Source organism: Falco rusticolus, chromosome 2 (assembly GCF_015220075.1).
Source record: "Falco rusticolus isolate bFalRus1 chromosome 2, bFalRus1.pri, whole genome shotgun sequence".
NCBI classification, from domain to species: Eukaryota; Metazoa; Chordata; class Aves; order Falconiformes; family Falconidae; genus Falco; species Falco rusticolus.
In genome coordinates this window covers 85,299,085-85,320,515 of record NC_051188.1, presented here as the reverse complement: position 1 = coordinate 85,320,515, position 21,431 = coordinate 85,299,085, and the positions used below count along the sequence as shown (strand labels likewise).

Sequence of the window (21,431 nt, the reverse complement as noted above, 5' to 3'; positions counted from 1 at the left end):
GTACGTAAGTTAATTGCCATTTTGTAAAAATGAAGATGAAAAAGCAGTTTTGGTAGAAGTTGCATATGTATTGCTACATTAGCTAGGATGCTAAATAGCAAAGAGAGAAACAGATGTGAAAGATCATAGTAGAAATAAAGAAGATAGAAAAATAGAAGACTGGAAGACTGCTTATATAAATTATCAAACAAGAAACTTGCACATCATATTTTCACCTGTCTACACTTTTGTGGTTTGGACTTCCTCTAAACACACGTGCCAATTCCACTTCCATTAATGTAACCTATGCTTTAAGGTTTACATTCTCTGAACAATGACACATGAATATATATCTTTATTCTTATGTGTTTTTCATGCTTGGGAGATAAACATACTTTATTTCATTATATTTTCCAAATTATTTGCAAAACACTTTGCAGAACTCATTCTGTAAGAGTATACCCTATTATATGAATAACTTTGAACTTTAACATCATAAGCAAAATTTCATTTTCTGCCCTTTTAAAAAAGTATATTTGGAGTTTTTACATTTTGATGGCTTACGACATCACCCTCAGTTTATTTAAACCACCATTTCCACTCTAATGACCACTATCAGGCAACTAACATTTCCTTTTGCATTTTTAAAAATGTTTTATTCCCTCAAAAATATATGTATTATTTCTTTGCTAGAGCTAAACTAATTTCTAATAAAACAAATGTGTTCTGTAGAAAGAGCGTGGATAAGTTCAAAACACCATATTGTTTCACACCATTTTTATATTTTTGATGTTCTTATTTTTGCTATGTTTTATTGGGCTTTCATAACTGGAATTTCTGAAAAAGGTCTGAACACCTAAAAAAGTGTTTCCCCCCACCCCAAATGTATTGTTCATTTAAAAGGTATTATCTCTTCCTACTTGTCCCCTTAGCTCACTGATCAGCTCAGGCTAATGTACCCATATTAATGATATTGCTTAGAATACTTTTAAATCTCAGGAACCTATAAAGCAAAATTCCTTAATACTACTGTATATACAGAGACAAATGTTTTTGCTGTTTGGAATGAATATGGAGAATCCATTAGTATCTTCCTCTGTACACTTGTACTTGAAGTCTGTACATGCACACCAAAACCATTAAGTACATGTTGCAATATCTTAGAAGGAGAGCCTTCTGCACAAGCGTTACAGTGCACAGTGTATACTGCATCAAAATCACTGGGGGGAAGAAAGAAACCAGCACTTTAATAATCAGTAGAGATAAGCAATCTGGCCTTTTCAAAGGTCACTACTTCAGGCAAAAATGCAGACCTGCCTGTTGTACAAATGTGAACCGACAAAGAATCCATGGCATTTCCTACAGACCCTGAAAATATACTCTAATGCTATTGTTATAAATGTAGGGGAAAAACCCCATGATTATCCCCTTTCTCACAGTGTAATGATCTGGGCAAAAGGCCAATCAGGAAACGGAACCTCCCACTGATACGCTGTGTGTGGGGCACTTCACTCTCTTCATCCACTTCTCAAAACCCAACTTTTGCATTTCAAGTAGAGAAATATTTGCCATGCTCCAAAAATACTTTAGATTTTACCATTAAGAGTATTATATACACCTGAGGGTACAAAGGGTACATCCTGAGGGTACATCCACAGAAATCTTACCAGTATCTAACAGAGTAAATCATTAACCTAATTCCTCAAAATTACAGCTATGCTGGGGCACAGGCATTTCAAGGGTGCAATGCGTATCTATACACATTTTTTGAAGCTATCATATTTAAAAACGCTTTTCAGTTTTACCTTAGCTAAATAAAATTCAACCATGGGACGGCATTACACAGGATAGGAAATTCAGTTAAGTCATACAAAAGTAGTGCAAATAACACCAGAGGTAGTTCTATCTAGAAAATGCAATCCTTATTATTTTCATCATATTCATATACATTTAACCAACACTTCAGGTAATCTTCTGAAATCTACTGTATGTTAAAATAAATGCCTCCTCTGACATTGTGTAGAAAATTAGGCACAGAAATCTGAGATGAAGCTACTGGGGTCAAGGAAGCTTCTGTCAGTGATGAGGGTCAGCAAAACCATTTAGAAAGAGGCGGCTCTGGAGCAAACTTTCTGTCCTATTCATGAGCATGTGAACAAAATGTGCTGCTGCCACTATATCAGCATTGAAGTATTTCTTTGGGTTTTGTTTTGGTTTTGGTGGGTTTTTTTCTGGTGTTATTGATAATTCTCAGCTGGAGGCCTGAAAATATGGTTAGACTAACATATGAAGTAGAAAATCTTATCTTTGCTGTCTTACTTTACTAATGTCAAGTCTAAATACATTAATCAGTAGGAAAAATAGTTAATAGACTAAGTTTTAGAATGAAGTAATGCTATCTGAAGTTATGAACGAAAATTTTATCAAACTATTGAGGAAACCTTTTCCTGAGCATTAGCACAACTGCCATTCATGTTGACAATAGCAGTTAAAAAGGGCAACTACTTCAACCAGAAGTGATCAAGCACAGATCAAACGACAAGAAGGCACCAAAGTCAACAGGTTGGCAGAACTGTGATTTTCTTTGAATCTCAGATGTGTCACAGTTAAGCAAAGCAAAACTTGTCTGGCCAAAAATCGTGCAACTAAAATATTAGGGCTCGCAAGTATACTTTTGAGTGACAAATAGAATAAAAATTCAGAAAGGAAGGGTGAATTTAAAGATGCACAGCTTGTAAAGGTCTTAGGAAATGTGAGGATGGGGAAAATGAAATGTGACATAGAAGAATAGACAAGGGTAGAAGATAGAAGGGAAAGGACTTTGACAGATGATGGTGTAAGAGGAAATGTTATTGCTTCTTGCCCATATGGAGCTCAGAGATTCATAGCTCATTTTATTTATACAATTTCTGACAACTGACATATGCAGTAAATGTATGGCATATATGGTCAAATTTGCAGGATACCATTCAAAATCTTTGGAAAGGAGTTGCATTTAATTTATTTTTCTTCTGCATTCCAGTTGGCTCATGCTCAGACTACAAAACCTATTGCACCATTTTTACAAATGCAGAACTTTAAAAAAATCACCCAATTAAACACTATGACATTTGAGATCAATCTCAGTAGCTAGAACCTCTAGAAGATGAAAGACTTTTTGTTGATAGTTGCTACATTCTTTCTTTGATTCTCTTGAGGAAACTGTAATATTCACGTCCTGTAAGGTGAAAGTTTGCAGAGATCTTAAAAGAAAAAAATTACTTGTACATTTCAACAGAAGACCAACATACTTGGTGAAAACCTTGCTTCTCAATGAGAGCACCCAATATACCGTTGAAACTGGCAGACCACAGTAAAAATCTACTGGCATTTTTCTTTGATAACTAGGGGGGAATCAGAGAAAGTTTATTAAACTTTACAAAATCCGATGAAAAAAGTTTACTTCATCTTGGTTTCTTTAATGCAGTCACCTAAAGAAGGAGAATTTATTGAAAAATCCAACTTGGCCGTTGCAATACCAATCATGGCATCCAAAAATCATACTATAGGTGGTAGAAAATTGGAAGGCTACTGATAATTGAAAAGGAAATAATATTTATTTGAATTAATTAAAATAATGGGATTATTAAGGTGTATCAGCCTCAAATATTTAGAAAAAAAATTACCAACCACTATTTTATCAGGATTATAAATTTGTTCTAATATATAGATGATGACTATTCGTCAAGAAATACATGGTTAGAGGCAAAACCATCATTACCACTGATTAAGATATGCATATATTGAGTTGCCATATTCATAGAATCATAGAATCATTTAGGTTGGAAAAGACCTTTAAGATCATCAGGTCCAACCGTTAACCGAGGACTGCCAAATCCACCACTAAACAATGTCCCTAAGCACCGCATCCAAGCGCTTTTTAAATACTTTCAGGGATGGAGACTCCCCCACCTCCCCTGAGCAGCCTGTTCCAATGCTTCACTACCCTTTCAGTGAAGAATTTTTTCCTAACATCGAATCCAAACCACCACTGGTGTTACTTAAGGCCATTTCCTCTTGTCCTGTTGCTATTTAGAAGGGAGAAGAGACTCACAACCACCTCACTACAACCTCCTTTCAGGTAGTTGTACAGAGCAATAAGATCCACCCACCCCCCCACCCCCCCGAGCCTCCTTTTCTACAGGCTAAACAACCCCAGCTCCCTCAGCTACTCCTCATGAGACTTGAGCTCTACACCCTTCACCAGCCTCATTGACCTTGTCTGGACACACTCCACCACCTCTACCTCTGTCCCAAAGTGAAGAGTCCAAAACTTAACACAGTATTTGAGGTGCAGCCTCACCAGTGCCAAGTACAGGGGGACACACATTTCCATTGTCCTGCTGGCTACACTGTTTCAGTTGGAAGCCAGGATGCTATTGGCTGCCTTGGCCACCTGGGAACACTGTCAGCTTGTATTCAGGTGGCAGTCAGCACCCTCAAGTCCTTTTCTGCTGGGCAGCTTTCCAGCCACTCATCCCCCAAACCTGTAGCGTTGCATGGGGTGGTTGTGAACCAAGTGCAGGACCCAGCACATCTCCTTGTTCAACCTCATACAGTTGCCCTCAGCCCATTGGTCCATCCTGTCCACATCCTTCTGTAGAGTCTTCCTACTCTCAAGCAGATGGACACTGCCCCCAACTTGGTGTTGTCTGCAAACTTACCAAGGGTGAACTCATCCCCTCATCCAGATAGTCAGTAAAGGTATTAAACAGGACTGGCCCCAATACTGAGTCCTAGGAAACACCACATGTGACCTGCCACCAACTGGATTTAGCTACTTTCACCACCACTCTTGGGCTTGGCCATCCAGCCAGATCTAAATCCAGCACAGAGTACACCCTTCCAAGCCATAAGCAGCCACTTTCTCCAGGAGCATGCTGTGGGAGATACTGCCAAAGGCTTTACTAAGTTAACAGGTAGACAACATCCACAACCTTTCCCTCATCCACTAGGTGGGTCACCTTGTCATAGAAGGAGATGAGGTTTGTCAAGTAGGACCTGCCTTTCCTAAAACCCTGCTGGCTGGGCCTGTTCCCCTGGCTGTCCTTGCATGTGCCACATGATGGCACTCAGGATGACCTGCTCCATAGCCTTCCCCAGCACCGAGGTCAGGCTGACAGGCCTATAGTTCCCCAGATCCTCCTTCAAGCCCTTCTTGCAGATGGGCTGCCTATCCTGTAGATGAGATACAAATTGGTACCATTTGCAATACAAGTTTATCTTGATTATAATGAGACTGTGATTGGTGATTTTCACTCAGGATTTCTAAGGAAATGCTTTTCATTTGTTAATATTTTTTGTGGCTGTAGCACAATAGGACCCAATTTCAGTTAGGCCTTCAGATTCTGCCAAATCAGCAGAATTAGAATATTATAGTAGTTGTTATTACATAAGTGTAATAGACAAAGCTTCCAAATTCAGGAAGGTGAGATCTGAAAACTGGAATGCAATATGAAGACTGAATAATAGAACAATATTTTCTTAGTACATTTTAACATCTACATGTACATTACACTTGATGGAGGGGTGTTGACAAAACCTACAATCGATTACAGTAACAGTAGTTCAAGAAAAAAAAAAGCTATATCATGACTCTTCATTCTTCTTCATTATCAGTATAGTATCTAAGTAGAACAAATAAATTCTACCCTTTTTAAACATCTTGTTTAAAAGCTGTATTAATCATCACTGCAAGTCATTTGATGTTAGAAAAATGTAGCAGGGGCTCATGCTTATGTGCAACGGATTTCTTTCCTGGAGTATTTAAAGGAACTCTTTATCCAGTCAAATACCTGTCACTTGAAGAGTAGATTTGGAAATGCAGTGTGGAAATTAAGTGTGATTTTGCAACATATTTTTAGAGATTAGATACAGTTAAGTCTGCACAAGTGAACTCATACTGTAGTGTCGAATACATGCAGATCCTTTCCCCCAAAGTAATGAAAGGAAAGCATGTTGCATTGCACAGTGTGACCTTTGGCTACACAGCTGTCAAAATTTTAACTACTGAAATCTCATTATATGGATTGCTGAAGCAAAATTTTATTGAACTACTGCAAGCTATTTAAAAAGGCAAAAAGCCTCAAACACTGAATGTTGACATGCTGTCACTTGTGATAAAATGACCAGCTGTTATAATCTAATAATCCAGGTCACTAAATAATATTAAATTAACGTTTCCTCTCTCTTCTTTCCAGCTACCGTAACTTTCTAAGAGAAGTTATTACCTACTATTTTTTTTTTAAATAGATATGAAGGTGAGGAAAAGCAAAACACATCTAATGGTTTCTATTTTTTTCTATAATCAAACCTGAGACAGAAATATAATAATTAGATGCCAAATACAGGTTTTTTTTAATTATTTGTCTTTCTAATATTCTTTTAAAGTGATATATGTAGTATTTTTGAAAATCACTTTTACAAGGAAGCAGTTTCCCTTCAAACGACACTTTTTGAATGCTGTTCATCCCTAACAATCAGCATAACACCTACCGCCAACTATGCTGAAACACACAGTAATAAGTAACCACTTGACAGATGCTAAAAAAAACGCTGGAAAAAGTAGGTAATCAAAATCAGGTATAAGCAAAATGCACAAACTCTTTCACTCCAAGCACAAGCTTAATAAAACAGTTTTTAAAACAAATCATAATATTAACAGACCTGTGGAGGAGCCTGCCTCCTTTTTTGGTCAGGGGACGTAACATACACAGCTTGTGCATATGTGTAACTTTTGAACCGTGGTTTAGAAGGTGGTGAAGGTCCCTGGGGTACACTGACTGTGATCTACAAAGAAGAAATTAGAGGTGGAAAGAACAAACATATGGACAAGGTTATGGATTATAGAAGTAAAGTAATGATTTTAAGAGCAGCTGAAGAAAAAGAAGTAGGAATGTCATCATCACTTATATTATTCGAGGACAGTGTTGGTACTCAACAGTCAAAAATAAGATGATATTAAGGAATGCTCTCACTTAATTGGACATCCTTTCCAAAAGCAACAAGCTGTCAGGAATCAATAATGGCAGAACACCAATGTAAATTGAAGGTACTTTATGATTTACAAGAAAAGGCTCAAAACCAAGTGATCGTGTAATACATCCTGAATAAACAGAGACAATACTCATCTACTCAGTACTCTAAAAGAGACTGAGCATCCCAAAAGCAAGATACAGATTGAATTCAGACAAGTACACTAGGCCTAAAATCCACTAAAGACTTCAGCAGAAGCTGTCTGATTATTTCAGTCAAAACCGTAATTAACATTGCAAGCATAAATTAATTCCAAGTATTACATGAGCTTTTTGAGAGGCAGACTGTGAGCTGAGAACAGATGATTTTAAAACACAAGTCAGTGTAAATAAAATGCTAAAAAATTAAAAAATTATCATGAATATGCAGAAATGCCAACTGTTATACTCCATTAAAGGTAAAAAAATAAATTCTACATCTGTGTTTAAAGCAGACCTCCACCAGTTTCTGTGTTCTTCAAAACACCCAGTGCTGCAAAAAAGAAGTGCCACGCACTTAGCTGCTGAATAGTTACTTTTAAAACAGCCCAGTGCAGGTAAAAGCAGTACGCAAGTATGTTCATGCAGACAAGTACATTTGACTTGCCTGTGGTGAAAAGACTTTGTCCATTATGCCTGTGGGGTTTTTTTTGCCTTCCATTGGCCATTTAACATCACACTTACAGGGTAGATAAGGGAAACAACTACTTCAGAGCAGCAAGATGAAAGCACAAAAGTGAAACAACTCACTTCTTGTGAAAAACGCTGTTGATGATGTACTTGTATGTGCTCTTCTCTAGTGACCCTTGAGTGTCGTGGCAACATCTCCACCTCCCTGATGGCTTCCATGGTGACTTGCTGGGGCAGAACTTGGAAGAGAGAAGTCACGTACATTAAGATCGACTTCTTATCTGGACAGGCAGTTGCAACGTCTGGAAGGCAAATTAACATGCAACATTTCAGTTTCCACATTAGACATGAGAAATAACCAATCATCTTCATGGGAAGTTGATAGACTAATGAGCAATCTATTGTCCATGTGAATTCTCTAGAGACTAATTAGAACCTTACAATCAGTTCCAAAATTACAGACTACATGTGCATACCAATGAAAAGCCAAAGTTTATACCAGTAACTTATCTCATTTGACAGAAACTTTCCATCCATATTTCTTTGGTCAATATGCACACAGTATACAATTTGACACTATGACCTCATTAAGCAGGACTACACATAGGAAAAGGTGCATTTTCTTATGCTCTATAAATACTGCATTTAAAAATAATGACAAGCTCATTTTCAAAGTGGTGCCTTGTACATTCTCTTCATATCATTTAGATGTCATCGGATATGACAATGACATAGGAATAAAAATTACAGGTTTTTCTAGTGAATGGATTCATACAAAACAACTATTGAAGCTGACCTCTAATATAGCTACATAGCTTTTATATTCTACTTAATCTTATATTCTTCATGAAGTCTGTGGAACATCTAAGGAACAGGGTATTCACAGACATTAAGATACATAATAGAACAACTCTTTTGGGAAAAAAAAAAAAAGACCATAAAATCTCTATGGACTTTAGCGTTAAGTACAAGAAACTTCATGTGAACACAATGATGATTTCGGTTTTGCACGTAGCCATGATATACATCAGCAGGAAAAGTGGTATATCTGACTCAGTATTTCAAGTCAATAGCAATTTGTAAAAATATAAGGCATGGCAGCTCTTGGAAGTAGCTACTTTGTTATTTGCTATTGACATTTACTCCTACACTCAGTCTATAGTGAATCAAGATGTAAAAAGACTGTTGTACAAGAAATTTATCATTAATTCCCTAAGTGTTTTAACGTGACTGCTGGCAGAAAGTCAAGAGCTATGCATTTTTACTGTCCTGGATCAATTTTGGGAAACCAATTGATATATTGTGGCAGACTCAATAATGCTATTGGGTGGTATCTCATTCTCTCTTCCTAGAATGCACAATACATGAGGGAAGGCACCTTATGGTAAAAGCTTCACATACACTTGGAAATGTCCTATCAATATTTTCAGTTTGTCTTTCTGACCTATCTTCATACCTTTGCTTGATACATTACGAAAGAGAGCTGAAGGTTCAGTTCTACTTAGAATTGGCTGAAAAAATTACATACTTCCTCCAGCATCCCCACCCCCATCAGATTTATATTCTCAGTGGCCACAGTATACAGGATTTGCTCATTAATAATAAAAAAAAAAAAACAACCACACAACCACACACACACAAAAACACACAACCCCCCCATGCCATTTCCAAATCTAGTCACACTACAGCCCTCAGTCTCCAAGGGCTTCGCTCCTGTGATAGAATTCAGTCCAGGTAGTATTTTGCTCTCACCATATTATTATTATTTTTTTTTAATAATATTTTAACACCATTTTTTATCCTCAGCATCCACTAGTAATTGATGTTTACAAGAATATCCATGCCATTATACAGGCAAGAGTACACACTGAAAGAATAGACATTAGTGCCAGCTGCAATTTTTCCATTTGTTGTTCATTATTTTCCTTTTCAAAATGTTCTGGTAACCAAATAGGCAAATACCTTATCATTTATATACACGAATGTATCACACAATAAATAAAACAAGTACCTTGCAAACAATATACATGCCAAAACTGTTTGCCCATTCTATCTGACAAATAAAAATTACATATGCACCTGCCAGAATCCACTGGCAAATAGGAAAATATTTGATTATTTAATCACAACAAATAGCTAAACAGCCGTTGTTGCAAAGCCTGGAATATCAATTTGCCTCTCAAATTTCTTTTTTGCAGACTCTTGAATTATCAGAGTAGGAATGATTTCTTCTATCCTGTCTTATGCCTTTGCCTTCATAATTCTTTCATTTTGAATCCTTGTCTAATACCTTGTCTTTACCAACTGTTAAGACAGTTGGATATTTGAAGTCCTAGTAGTTAGGTAGTGAATAAGTTTAAATTTAAACAACTAGCTTGCAAGGAAGTTCACTAATTTCTTAGAAATATGTCTGCTTTCAGTTCTGGGGGCAAAATACCTATGAAGCCCAGCTACATCTTCTAAAAACTAACCTCCAACTCAGAAAATACAGAAGATATTTAAAAAAATTAAGTCAACGTATGTAGACTATGCCATTATTCAAATACGAGTTTAGAGAGAAAAAGTAAGAACAAAGAAAAGAATTATCCAGGTTTTTTTTAAAAAAAATCATCTCCAAATTCAGGTTCAGAATCAATACTTTCTGAATATTTTCATCCATATTATTGTACAATGAACATCCAGGATAGGACTGAAAAGAATAAATAAAAATAAAAACAAATTAGACAAGTCAAAAGAGAGTGTAAAATGGGAAGCATCATAGCATTAACACAAATTACATAATTAACATGTTCATCAAGCAAGAATGAGAAAGACTTTGGAGAGCTCTGAAAACCACACCATCTCTTTAACAAGATACAGTTATACAAACGTATTGGAAAAGTTTCCAGCATAAATTTTCCAGCTGTTGATAGAAATCTTCTACTGTAGAAAACTTTATGCTGGCAGATTAATATTTTCCAAAAGAAAACAGTGACTTTCTGGTACTCAAACTAAAATATGTCACATGAAGCATACTGTTCACAGAAGTAGTTTTTGATACAACTTGTTATCCACAGGCTTACTTATTAAGGCATGGTTTCTTTAAGCATCTCCTATAGGGAAAGAAACAAAACTCCTTTTTAGGATACAGAACAAGGTCCTGACTGTACTGGTTTGTTCCTGCATCCATATGTTCTCTCAACAAGTAATTCCCTTCTAACTTTCCAATTTCTGGTGGAAAGAAGCAATTTTAAGAGATGAGTGAAAGTGAGTATGATACAAAACACCTAAATAAGCTTCATATTAAAAAGTACTGTACAGGTCAACCAACAAGAGCAAAATCTAGTATTTCGTTATACAGTGTTACATTATGTACATACAGCCACCCACAGAGTGAAAATTACAAACATTCATGCAAATGTTGCTTCCAATTTTCAAATACATGTCTACTTATAATAGAGCCATGCCCATTTATTTATATTTAGCTTTCTCGAAGCTTTGACCAAATATCAGTTCTGACATTATTTGTGCTGATTCCACTCACTCTTTTTATCAAACTAGTGGCAACATAGCTTTGAAAGAAGAAAGCTTAAATGCATGCCTCATTGCCAGAAAGATTATATTACTGTATCCAAATTGCTGATGTGGCTTCTTTACACTGGGAGACAAATTCTGACATATACTTTACCTTACACAGTGCTAAGAAGCAAGATAAGACTTGAGCCCTAAAAACACAAGAAATCCTTTGTCCTCAAAAGAAGTAGGTAGGATTTTCAGGTAATCACAAAGTAGAAAACACTGAAAAATGTAACTTTAAATCCTATACATCCCCTAATACTTTTTGCTTCCATGACGACAGTAGTAAAAAAACCCCAACCAACCACAAACACACTATTTTAATATTATTTGCTGCTGACCCACATGAGATTTTAAAAATCATACTAAAATCCCATTGCTCTCCCTTCCATAACACTGAAGGAGATTCTCAAGGTTGATTCTGATTTTCAGAGCCTACACAGCTTTTCTTCCTGATAAATGGAGGCTGCTGTTTTTTATTCTATCAAAGACTTTTTTCCTTTTAAGACTTATTAATACTAATATACCTTTAACATTTATTAGAATTTCTGAAAACAATCCTACTGCTATTTCCAAATGCATCTGTTTAGAAAGGACTTAAAAGATGCACAGCAGATAAGCTAACTGCAGAAGCCCTCATTGTTGAGATAAGACCAGTCTAACTCCTATTTAAAAGATTAGTTTCTACAGTGCAGACTCATTACAGGAGGGATTTCAGTGTTTGTATGGAAACTCCCACTGTGGCACCAACTTCAACTGCAGTATCTAAGATGAGGGCAAAGTAGAAATATTTTAAAATGTACAAATATAACTTACATATTATTTTTTTTATTTTACCTTTTAACTTCAAGAACAAGGGTGAACATTTCAAAACACATGCACATCCCTCTGCTAACCTGTCTAACAAGGCTCACCAAAACACTTTGAATGAGCTTCCACAAAACCTGTCACATATTTTGATCACATTTTGATTTGAATGAACCTAAATCTGCAACTGAAACTGCATGAAAGTATATGAGACTGTACTACTAAAAAAGTAACTGCTTCATCTTAAATAGCAAGAAAACCATGGTTTCATTCCCAGATGGATGCATTAGATTTGGTGGAGCAGGGGTAAAGAGATCTTCAAAACATTACCTCCAAAATTACTAACAAATCTATTTGCAGACATTAAGTATGACAGAATCATGAGGTCTATCTTTGATCTGCTGTCACTGGTAACTTCTTATTTTCCTGATTGCGGAAGCATGAGACTAAACATAGTTTATTCTTATTTGAACACCAAGAAACAAGCAAGATTATCAGGCAAATATAAGCTGTTTTTCTTAAATTTATAAAATCTTTTCCCCGGGCTAGCACCTGGTCCCAAATCAATATTGTTCTGCAATCTGTGTTCATATTAAGACTATACTGATGGTAATGATCATGGCAGGAACAAAAGAAGTGGTAATTGTTTACTCTGTTGACACTGCTGCCAGTAGGTCCTCAGAGCTATACAAACTGTGCAGTCTCTCAAAGGTCAGCCAGTAGCTGCAGCGTCTGCTCTGCAACTACTGACCTTTTTTTTCCCCTCTTGTTTTTTAAACTTGTAATTATTTTCTGCCCTGGTTTTGTACTCTGTTAGTAGACTGCATGTTAAATTCAAAATGAAAGAAATCTTTACAACAAATCTCAAGGAATAGTACTGGAATTGCAGACAGACAAAAATAGAATAATTTATGGAATAACTGTAAATATTGAAATCTGAAAATTTAAACTGACAATTCTTTAACAAAGTTAAAGAGCAGACAACTGTGGTCCTTTTACTAAAATGAATTCCTTAGTGCACTTTCCAGCTGAGAGAAGGATATTTAATTAAACAGAAATCTATGTGTCTACAGTCTCTTGGGGAGAAGAGTTAGAATCTAAATAGGAGGACTGTATCATGCAGTTCAGCTTATTCCAGTCCCCACTGGTACTAAGGGTGAATTCAAGTCCTTTTAGTAGAGAGCTAAATAAATCATTTAGCATGCAATCTTACACAAGTTAAAAAAACAAAACCACCTAAACCACTAAATGCCTTCAGTTCTTGCCAGTCATATACACAAACAAACAAAATATTATTTGGAACAGGACTGAGCAAACCACAAAATTTTCAGAAGGCTGTCAGTGGCCTACATGAATAAGCATGGTGATAACAGTCTATTGTTTTGCAGACCAAAATTCACATTTTACAAAACGAAATGTTAGCAAAAGGCACAAAATACATACAGATAATTGAAGCAAGAGTGAAAACCTGGAGGACAGCCCAGTGCTGACCTACACATAGATAGTGGCACTGTTCTTTTTCTTCTTTTCTGTAGATATGAATACCCATTCACCTAAAACTAGTCTGAAACTCCCAGAAGAAAACACCATTAATTTTTCAACAGACTTTTCCTTAAGAAAGTAAATGTGTTAAACCTTACAGTTAAGACCTACAGAATACCTTCAAACTGCTGAACACAGCCATCCTCTGTGGGTTGTGTTGAATGAGGTCACAACAGCAGCATAAAGAAAATCTCTTCAGAAGATTAACACATTTGTGTTTGCCTTTTAGAATTATGAATACAGGTCAGGATTTGTAGAATAAAGTTCTGTGGGATTCAAATGTACCTGGTATTAAAAAGTTCAGTGGCAGAGGATACCTTAAATATGTCTGAATGTCTGTTCTGATCTGTTGGATGATTGTGAAGGATTCTTGGACTAAAATCCTAACACTGTCCAGGGTGAAGGAACTTGAAAATGTCTCTGGTTTTGAAATCTGCAAAATCAGACTTAACACCTATGCTGAACAGTAAAGGTGATCCTTATTTTTCTTCAGTTTCCTTACAATGTTAAACATTTATTCAATAACACCACAACCTCTGCACCGTAAACTATAAGCATAAGCAGCTTCTTAGCAGTAAAGATAGAGACAGAAAGAAATTAAGTAAAATGGCAATAAAATAAAATACTGGTTTGGAAAAAAGTGGGGGTGCATGTTAATATTTTTATCATACATGTTGCATATTGATATTCTCACCAATGAACATGAGTGTGGCTCTCGTCAATTTACTGAAACAAAAGGCAATATTTAACTTTCTCACATCACTCATATACATTGCTGAAAGCTGAAGCTCATTTATTCAAAACCCTCAATTGTACTGAGGGGAGCAGTGAGGGGAGCAGGTAGGGCAGAGAAAACTAAAATATACCCCACCACCTAGGTCCTACTGAAGAGTCCAGAAAAGAAAGTAAGTTCAAAAGACTTATAATGACTGATATCTAGATTCTGGAATAGTGTACAAAAATGGTAACATTAACAGTCATCCCAACAGTAATTTTACAAAGAAATTTGAGATATCAGCACATGGGCCAATGTTTGAGAAAGCCAAAGGGCCAATGTTTCAAAATATTGTACATTTTCCATTTTACTTTTATGAATATTTACCCTAGAAAAGATTTTACTTATACATTTCTCTCCTATCCCTGTTAAAGGCATATTTCATTCAGCATGGAAACTATGGCAACAATACGCAGAGACTGAAAAAGTATTTCTACTATAAAGTTTCATAAAACACTGTACTTATTCTCCAAAAGCTAGACAGTATTGATTCCACCTGAATCCATATTATCTGTTAGCGTAGAATCAGGAATACTTTGCCTATTGGGGCTGCCTATACACACACACAAAGTAAAAAATTGTCTTGAGAAGTTTAGCTCCAACTGTGACTTGTTTACTTGCTGCAAAATTAGATGCACAGTATATGCTTTGCTGATTCTGTGCTTACAAGAACTGTGAAATACAATGGAAGAACTGGAAGAACATCATCAGTGACAATTAATTAAAATAAAATGGACAACTCAGATGTATGAATCACATTCAGCTTTGTTAATTACAACTATCACAAATTTTGATCAGACTGATTAAGCGAATTTATTTAGTATGTAAATTGTTTTTTAGCCAATAAATCTGAAAGGTAAGAATTAAAAAATAATAAAAAAAAATTACAGACAACTCCAGTAATTAAAGATTTCATAAATTAATGTGGAAATAAATTAATTACTTTTTTTTTCATTGTAAAATCTAGCATTTTACATAGAAGGGGAAGGATTTCTAACTTCTGAGGAATTATTTCACTAAGAATGAAGCAGATCAATGTGCTGATCTTTTTCTTTAGGCTAATCATGATGAAAAATAGTCTAAAATATGTCATGCTGATAGTTTTTAAAAAATGAAGTTTTGATCAAATGTTTATTCACTGCATTCTGTCCTCCAGCAAGTTATTTATACATAGCTATTTTGTAACTGAAGAAGAACCTTAAATGTAATTATCTGGGGGAAGAGAACCATTCACAACGGACAGGCAGAACATCTCAAGCCCATACCCTAAGGTATTTAATACTTTTTCAGCTAGAAACATCTGCTCATGTTTTGCATAAAAGTAAGCTTCTATTTGCATTTCTGCAAGTTTCTATGTGTGGAGTGTTGGAGAAATAGTGAAAGAAATCAAGGACAATGCATAATATCTTGTAAGCAATACATACTTTACAGACCAAGAAATCTACATTTTACCGGCCCCTATTTAAACAGGCAGCAGAAGGTGTCTCGCCTATTCTAATCAGTGCAAGCCTCAGCCTAATTGATTAAATGTAAGTGTACATGACAGTGACGAGCATGCAGCAACACGTGAGACCCTAAAGAAGTGAAAATGCTACAGCTCAGTGGAATTAAGCTGTCTTTGAGGACATTGTATCCACAACACCTACTTCAAAAGTTTCCCGCAAGCTGGAGTAGCTGTAAACATGAAACAAGGGCAGCCAAATGTGACTGGGATGCCAACTGGTATGTTATGTGTATGTCAAATAAACATTAAAATATATATAGCAAATGTCAAATGTGCAATGCAATATATTAAATTTATTTCATATATAAAAAGAAAACCCCAGCTATAAAAATATTAAGACAATTAGGGTCTAGTTGCTCTTATCTGGTCAGCAGAATAGCAGCATTTTAACGCTTTACTATGTGTGTGTATCTTGACTAGAAAGTTCAAGTGTCCCTGAATGATGGGAAAGGCTAATTCTGAAGGAAAGGCCTACATGGGATTACTGAAATCAGTTCTGCAGTACTGGCTTGGTTATTAAACCCGTTTCTGACTTTAGCGTTAGAAGATTTTCTCACTTTTTTCTCAGTTCAGAAGAATTAATTCTCACCATGCTCTTCTCTCCGAGAAACAAATGGATAACAATTTCAGTTTTCAGACAGCTAATTCCAGGAATTATTTATGACAACAGCAGTGTAGGAGCAACTAAGAAAGAATCACAATTTTTTTTGTGGATGGCTTTATTAAATCACATTAATGGATGAACTCCAGATGTTGCAGAAACCATGGGAGAGACTATCAGAACAGCCTTGTTCCACGAGCCTTCAGCTGTTTCCATCCTTAAGATGAAAAGACATGAATATGGACTAAAAGCAGCTGCCTAAAAGTTCTGGTTCCTCCTCCATTCTCCAATGCATGTGTAAGAACACTACAAAATAAAGCTAACCTGTCATAATCACTTCAAGGAATAACAGAAGTACACAAATAAGTGGGGAAAAATGATACATGACTGCCCAAGGCTGGTAACAGCACTTCATGGGCTACACAGTGTGGAACTTGCACTTCTCAACTCAGCTGTCTACAAACTGTCTGACCTGTTTAAGTTTAATACTATCCCTACTTGTCTGCCCATTTCAGAATGACTTAATCACACTTTTTTTGAAGCTCTGACTGTTCGTACTGCTGGCAAAAAAGTGAGTTGTGAAAGGTAAAAGCACATATTCTGTGGGATAAGATGGGAAGAAGAAATACACTTTGATCCCAATAGTACAGTTAACATCCATTTATCATAATTTATTCTTTTATTCACAGTGAAATCTCCATTTACCCTTGCCTCCCCCGAAAGGCCACCAAATGCTTTTAATGCTTTGAATATACCATCCTTTAGTCCACCATAATACATTCAGGTTCTAAATAAGCACTGTAGTGGTTTCTGAAAATGAGTGGCTGCATGGCAGACTTTAAAAAGTAGATTGTTCAGTCTGTCTGGACTCAAAGGCTAAGAAATGGTAATTTACTCTTTTCAAGAATCAATTTAGAGACTTCAAAGATTAAAGCTGATAAAAGTAGTCCATAGATATTTTAACTAAAGAAAGGAGAATAACGCTGCATTATTTGATTGGGTAATGACTTTAAGTCACAAAGGTGACTTAATCATGAAGGAATGCAAATTTCAATCCAAAGAGTTATCCTCCTAGAACCAATACAGATTGTGGGATACAGTGACTGTAACCACTCTTCAGATTACATGGGAATGCCAGTTTAAATAAAGCACACCTTCTTCTAAGGCCCAAGTGGTTATTCTGGACATGTCCAGCAAATGCAGACACAGCACAAGAGATGAGATGTAAGTAAGACTGAAGCCTGTATGTCATGCTTGTTGTGGTACTTGCAAAATTATGATTGTCAGACTTGGCAGAATAGCTGCAATCATGGCAAATACGTATGGTATTCTGTATAACAATATCTCCTGAAAATACTTCATTCTACTGAGCATTCAAGAAGCCAGAGAGAACACAGCCTTAAAATGCAGGACCTTTTCTTTATTTTTTTTAATTTTTTTTCGTAATCAAATACAAATTTCAAAAGATAAACTGGATTCATCTTCAAGAAACACCATATTGATTTTATTGCACAAAACTTAAAGATTATCTGATCTGGATTTATATGTTTTCGTCAGACATGTTCAAGAATGATAATCCAGAAGTGGAACAGAGAAGAGTTGTTAGTGTTAAGTGGGAGGCAGTGTAGAGAAGAATGAAAATCCATTGAAAGTCTAGTCCAACAAAGCCTGAGAAACACAGGTATGAGTGTTCTTCATATGTATACTGTGTGGTAAAACCAATCAGTGCAAAAAGCATCAAGTTCAAGGATAATTGGAGCACAAGAACAAAACAGAACAAAATAAAACTGAAGAAATATAGTCTAAAAATTGCAGAAAAGTTTGTCACGTTCAGAAAGTGAGGTTCTGAGAGAGGGAAAGCAACAGAAGCAATGTATGCAACTGACTGTGCCAGAACTTGAGGAATTTAATAAAAGCATTATAATGACACATTTACCTAATAGTGCATGTAACAGGAGTCAGTACATTACCAGGTCCCTTATGTTCTGTTCCTCCCACTCCTTTTACACTACAGTTAATGCTAATTATTTTGAGCTATACATTTTAAATACAATTTACGGCTATAATTTCATGGGTAAATATGCAGATGCAATAACCTAGCAAAGATAACAATAAAAATAACGTGTCATGTTTGAACATTCTTAGAAACTCTGACAAAGCATGACACTAAAGACGTGGCAGAGCTTTCGCACATATAGTGTACATACACATATTACCAACTAATAGTACACCAACAGAGCATGTGAAAGAAAGGTGGAGATTAATTTATGCAGTCACTATAATGTAAATAGGAGTTAGGAACACATTAGAACAACAACCAATTTTATTACATATGTATCACATACGCAAATGAAGAAATGCAAGCAACCCTAAAAAAATGGGTTTAGACAGAACTATGAAGCAACACAGCGAAAATTATCCAGGTTAAATCTAAAGATTAGTTGGTGCATATTTTAACAGGCAGAAGAATTTGGAAATAAAGAATAGGGGCTAAGAATAACAAAAATAGAACATGTTTAAGAAAACAGATACCTCTGGAAAGAGGTTGCAGGACTGCTAGTTCCACAATTAGTGTATTATCCCTTGCTCTTCAACTTACCAGTATTAATTATAATTTCTTGAACCATGTCTTTTTAAAATGGATGAAAATACATAAACTTTGAATTCACCAACTGAACAAATATACATTTATCCAATTTTTACCTGAATGTCTACTTAACTCACTTATCTCTCTCATGGTCAACTGTATAACTCCCCACTGTTGGGGTGGGGTTTTTTAGGGGTTCTTTTTGTCTTGCGTGTGTTGGGGTTTTTTTGGTTTTTGTTTTTGTTTTTTTGTTTTTTTTTTTTACTGGGCACTTGCAACTCACTAATAGAAATCTATTAGAGCACAATGATATTCTTCCTTTCTCCTGTCTCCCTGTCTCCCTACCCCCTCCATTTATCTCTTCCAACTCACATTTGAAGGAATGGTAAACCTACCCTCTGCCTCCCAAATTCTTTCAGACTTCATTTCTAGCAGATGATAGAACTTATTGCAGACATTTTACTCTGAAGTCAAGCTACCCAGCAGTTTTACTCTTATTTTGCCTGTTTTGAAGCAGTCTTACTTCTTTTTATGACAGTTAATTATTAATAGTTAGAGAGGTTATGTCATGCCATCATGCCAGGCCTTAATTTATGCTCTTTAAAGCAAAATATATTTTTAATCTAAAGAACCCCTTAAATACAAACTTCTATTATCATGTTGTAGAAAAAATTTATTAGAGGATGTCTCCAAAAAGTTCCACATGTTTGGTTTTAGAATTTACTTCTTTAGGTTGGACAATTAAACAAACAAGCAATGCTGCAGGTACAGGGCTCAAACAGAGCCATGATGAGAATAACCAACATTCCTGATTACAGTAAATGGAATCAGAACCTGGGATTATAAATTAGAACAATGCAGGCCAACACTTTGTTTTTTAAAGTATATCTTTGATTACCCAGCACTAGTGAGATGGATCTTAGTTCAAACATAAAGAGAGGATTAAGTGTTTATTAACTAAAAAAACATACATCATCTAAAAATCACACTGAAGAGATGGCCTGGCAAGGAACTAAGAATGCTCTGGAGACCTGAGATTAGGCTTTGAAACACGCCCTACAACATCTAATAAATACCGAAACACCTGGAATATATGACCAATCCTACTGGGAGATTTTTGTTCCTTAAGCAGAGTACAGTCTTGTAGTAAATTACAAACCGATTGTAAAATAAAGGTTACTGGTGTCTTCTCTTGCTGACTTGCTTCTATTGATTAAAAAAAAAACAAACCCAAACAACAAAAATACCACGACTGACAAACCCTTCAAAACTAAAAAGAAAAGTGAAACAGCTCTCCAAACTTTAAACGAACAATATGCAATGCTTTCTTCTTTACAAATAATCTAGTAAGAGTCCCGAAATAAGATGGCCCTAATTCTGCTTAAGTAGCATTTGTTTTGGGACCTTATTTAACAGTAAAACTCCTGAAAAATCTTTGGACCTGCTTGTGCAATCATCCTTCCCCGAGCAGATGGATAAGCTGGCCCAGCACTTTAAGAATAGCCTCCATCTCCATAAAAAGGCTGTAATTACATAGGACAAGCATATGACACCAGTCACAGATAAGTGGCAAGTTGCATTAACTTTCAGCGTTAACAGTTCAGTAATACATATCCTGAGCCCTCAAGAAACATGTTTCATGAAACACATAAAACTGCACATTTCAAGTCTGTAGTAACAGACTTACTGAGACTGGAGTGTCAGTTTGTTTCAAGGACAAATCCAGTGCCCTCTAGCAAGGAAGACCAAGTGCCCTCCCCACACTATTCCTCCCATTGAGCTCAAACTGACCAGACACCCCAGCATCAGAGCAGAAATAGTAAGATCTTGTCAAATGTGGGGCACGTGGATAAGGAGTGAACTGTATTTTAAACCTTTGAGTAATTACCTGAAAACATGGAAACATTATGCTACCTGACAGCAAAGCTATTCAGTAGATGTAGTTACAACAGCAAAACCACATTCTTGCACAAATCTGAGCCAAGAAACACCAGCAGACTAACATGACAATTACACCTCCCAAAACTTTCTAGAATACCTAGACCCTTACTTCCAGTCAGACTGCTCAGGTAAGTGAAACATTGCAGCCATGGGATTGCAAACAATATGTAATGAGCAAGTTACAAGTCTCTAGAACTTAATTGTATTTCTGAAAGCCTATATGACCCAGAATATTATCCTGTTAGTAAGGCATGATTACATCTCGCCTACTCTATAATTTTCAATTCAAAGGGATGCAACTGTATTATACACAGGTCCATATTCCCTATGTAAATCATTACGACTTCCACTGAAACTTCAGTGCTAACAAGGATACTGTTTAACAAAGCAACTTGTAAAAAAGGTACTAAATACACAAGTAATACAAACATGAAATATCCTACACCAAGATAACTAGA

General features: G+C 36.0%; 1 protein-coding gene across 9 annotated transcripts in view; it reads right to left on the bottom strand.

Annotated features, from left to right (window-relative positions):
• The window catches only part of DMD (dystrophin), a 1,095,710-nt gene that overhangs the window by 809,826 nt on the left and 264,453 nt on the right, over window positions 1–21,431 (bottom strand). For 8 of the 9 annotated variants that reach the window (XM_037376983.1, XM_037376984.1, XM_037376980.1 and 5 more), the window contains exons 8-9: window positions 7,782–7,963; window positions 6,685–6,807 (exon numbers count right to left, since the gene is read on the bottom strand). In XM_037376983.1, coding sequence (XP_037232880.1) covers window positions 6,685–6,807; window positions 7,782–7,963 — 305 coding nt within the window. The remainder of the gene's footprint in view (window positions 1–6,684; window positions 6,808–7,781; window positions 7,964–21,431) is intronic. The other variant, XM_037376986.1, reaches the window with a different exon arrangement.